Raw genomic sequence first — 3,732 nt, 5'->3', positions numbered from 1 at the left:
AGTTGAGAGCTATGGCTCTTCTGACGGCAGAGGCGACTTGGCTACGATGGTTACTGGAGGATTTTGGTGTTTCTGTTACTACACCTACCACCCTCTTGTCCGACAGTACAAGCACTATCAGTATTGCACGCGACCCCGTGAAGCATGAGCTTACCAAGCATATTGGCGTTGATGCTTTTTACGTGCGTGCTACTGTGCAGGATCATGTTGTTTCTCTTCAGTATGTGTGTTCCGAGTTACAGTTAGCGGACTTCTTCACGAAGGCCCAGACTAGAGCGCAACATAGATTTCACCTCTCCAAACTCAGTGTTGTAGATCCACCATGAGTTTGAGGGGGGGGGGGGGTGTGGTGTTAGAGTTATATTGGTGATGGCCTTTGGCCTTTTGTATTCTAGCCTTTTGGCATCCTCTTGTACATATATATGATGGCTTTGGCCTCCTAGTAATACAAGTTGCATAATCATAACAAGGGAAAATTCCCGGAACCCGGAATTATGATCCTTGGACATAGCTGCTCTATAGACCCATCTGGTGGCCCCTCAATGTGACGTAGCTTAATCTCATATAGCGTTGGCCATAATTTTCCGGTCACTGCAAGTGCCGAAAGGGTTCATCATGGTTCCCAGATTTTTGAATCTAAGAGGCTTGGCAACAAACAGAGAAATGCGAGCACTAGAACTAACCGAACAATCTGTGGTTGTCTTCATCCCAAGCTATACCATTTAGAACGTCATGAGCCTGGATTATGAAACAGATCGGTGTCATGTAACCATCACTATGAGATTTGGATAACAAGATCTTGTGTGCGTTCATGCAAATTGAACAAAATGTAACTCACTCCAACAAGTATGATAAAAAAAGGAGATCACAGAATGAGGAAACATCCAAGCACAATATTAACAAGTAAACGATAAACCACTTACCATATTACCTGAATTCGGTGAGTGATGCCTGCATGAACCACATCAATAGTTATTTCAGAAACAGCTACTACAAAAATAGAAATATGTATGAATAGTCTCAACTGATGGTAATATAAATAGAAAAACATAAGCTATTTATGTGCAACATACCTCAGCTCATGAAGAAAAACCCAACCCACCACTATGCCACTATCAGGGGAAATTATAGCGATGCAATCTGTCTACATGTAATAGTTTGGAATACTCAGAATTGCAGCACAGTATTACAACAAATTGGCAGGGCTGCTGACGACTTATGGGAAATGGAACCAATAACCAGTTGAAGTGGCAAGCTAATACTCGTATTTGTCATTGCTCTAATCAATTTTCACTTTCACTCCACAGTTGACTAGAAAAAAAATGTCTTGCATTAAATCCGAGCCAATTTATTTTTGCCAAAGAAAAATTGGCCAATTTTCATTTCTACCAATGGCCTATTTTGCAGTACCAATCACCAATCCCCAAAAGGGCGACACACAAGGAAAATCGTTAAATCTTAGTAAATATTGAGGCATGCTACTTCATCATATTTTGTGAACACTTTATCCACATTTTGTCTGGATCAAGCATTTACGGATGACACAACGGAATGTTGTGGCAACAATATTCTAATGGAAAATGTTCTGGCCCTCCAGCCCTTGATGAACATATTAGTTAATAAAAAAATAAAATTGGTACTCTAGAATGACTATTCAGCATTTCGAGGAAGGAGGAAGAAGACAACTAACCTTGAAGGCATTTGCCCATACTTCACCGTTTATGTATTCAAGTTCATTAAGATACCTAACGTCATTATCTTGATATTTCACAGGCACCATCCTCATGACTACATCCCAGGAAATGCCGAATATAAGAGACGGAAGTCTGAAAGCTAGAAGAACCTCAAGCACAATGAATGATTACCCTGATGAGATTCTGGATCTATCTGGTACAAAGTTGAGGTACCATCACTGCCGAAAACAACCCTCCCATCTGTAGCTAGCCCCCACCCGTCACGCATTTTGTGGGAAAAACTACCACACTTCACAAGACAACATATTAACTAGACACCCAATACATTAGTAAAAAATGACCGTAAATGAGCAGGAAATAAAAGGAGTGCCCTATGTTTGGTACAGTTAATTGCCTCAGTCACTGTTCAAATATACGTAGGGCTGATAGCAAATGCATATTTCACCAAATGAGCACCCCCCCCCCCCCCCCCCGCCCCCCGCCCCCACACACAGACAATTCATATCCAAAATATGTGTGAGCTTAAGATCACTGGCTGGGAGTTCACAACAGAAACAGTAAAGCATCATCTGTTACTATATCAAGCAGAGAACAGGGGCAGGAACATACTTTACTAAAGTTGTGTCGATCGTACGTAAATCCAACATTCGTCAACCAAGTAAGTTGAAACAATCTACAGACGGAAGTAAAAAAATAGATGAGATAAGGCCGTACATGACAGAATATAAGCAAATAACTACCTATATTCAAGATAGCAATTGTTGTGCAAAGACTCTGAAACAAAATTGAGGTTAATCTAGCAACCTATCGCCGAGAAGTGTTAGACCTTCTCCAAACATTTTCTCGTCCATTTGGTGCAGAACTAAAACCTGAGAAATGGCAAAGTGATAAGCAAAAAGTTCTGTTGTACTCCCTCCGTCACAAAACAAGTGTCGCTGGTTTAGTACAACTTTGTAGTAACTCAGCCACACTTATTTTGGCACAGAGGGAGTAGTTCAGTGTAGAATGAATAGCAGAGGTCGGATATGTGGCAAAAAAAATTAGACTATGCTAAGATAAATATGATAAGAGAAGTATTTATCGTACCTTTCCTGTTTGAAGATCAACCTTTCGCACGGATGACTGTTGAACAACCAAGAGGGAGATACATATTTAGTGATTTTAGAGACTCAGTTAATGATACAAGAAAAAGAAACACACAACATGCTGCATAAAAGGATTATGCATCGATCATGTATAGGTTCTTACATAACTCGGAGTAGTTGCTAGGTGGGAGTTATCAAAACCAACAGCAGTCAACTAAAAGTACAACTAACTGACTGCCACTGTCATTTTAATCAAACCAAGAGAGCTTCAGACCGCATACTGACTATGAAACTAATCTGCTAGTGGTATAGAAACATCGTCGCTGGAGGGATTGATCTAGGGAAAGATTACATGGAGGAAAGATATGAAGTCAGCAAGAAGGGAAACATTTACCCTGCCAAAAAGGCCAGTGGACTCGAAAAGAGTGTCATTTCCTCCATACAAGAGGCCCTGCAATGCAAACACAATATGGAGATTAGATCCTCATTTCTTCCAACCTATATCATATATAAAACTAACTAATACATTATTTGTAGTAACATGCCAGTCAATTTGCACGGTTTCTTTGCATTGAACGTCAGGCTTAATAACACAAATAAATAAACTTCAGGCCTAATAATCACTGAGAGACATACTACTATTAGTATACTTACTAGTACTAAACTAGTACAGTAAGTACGTACTAGTAATCACACAAGTGGCTAGGAAGTAATTCCACATGGGAGGCCATGGGATGGGAATAGGATCAATGGCAAAGAAGCGTAAGTACCTCTGTGAAGGCCTCCGGATCGTGAGGGTACTCGCGCATCAGGTCGAACGAGTAGAACCTGGTGGCGAGCGTAGCAGTTGGTGGGAGCCCGAGGAGGGTGAGGAGCATGGCGGGGATAATGAAGATAAGTACCGAGTGTCGGACGAGGAGCGGCGGCATGCTGGCAGCGTCGGGGAAAAACGA

At 41.2% G+C, this 3,732-nt stretch overlaps 1 protein-coding gene across 1 annotated transcript; it reads right to left on the bottom strand.

Annotated features, from left to right (window-relative positions):
• Positions 1-394: 394 nt before the first annotated feature.
• LOC123169230 (glutaminyl-peptide cyclotransferase) lies at positions 395-3,732 on the bottom strand. The gene is made up of 11 exons (XM_044587066.1): positions 3,550-3,732; positions 3,174-3,230; positions 2,781-2,816; positions 2,499-2,563; positions 2,304-2,367; positions 1,866-1,983; positions 1,691-1,788; positions 1,074-1,144; positions 924-951; positions 684-738; positions 395-591 (listed from the first exon to the last, which is right to left on the bottom strand). Exons 1-11 carry the CDS (start codon positions 3,706-3,708, stop codon positions 461-463), a joined length of 882 nt encoding a protein of 293 aa, XP_044443001.1. The 5' UTR covers positions 3,709-3,732; the 3' UTR covers positions 395-460.

Source organism: Triticum aestivum, chromosome 7D (genome assembly GCF_018294505.1).
Source record: "Triticum aestivum cultivar Chinese Spring chromosome 7D, IWGSC CS RefSeq v2.1, whole genome shotgun sequence".
NCBI classification, from domain to species: Eukaryota; Viridiplantae; Streptophyta; class Magnoliopsida; order Poales; family Poaceae; genus Triticum; species Triticum aestivum.
This window is presented reverse-complemented; position numbering and strand designations above follow the sequence as displayed.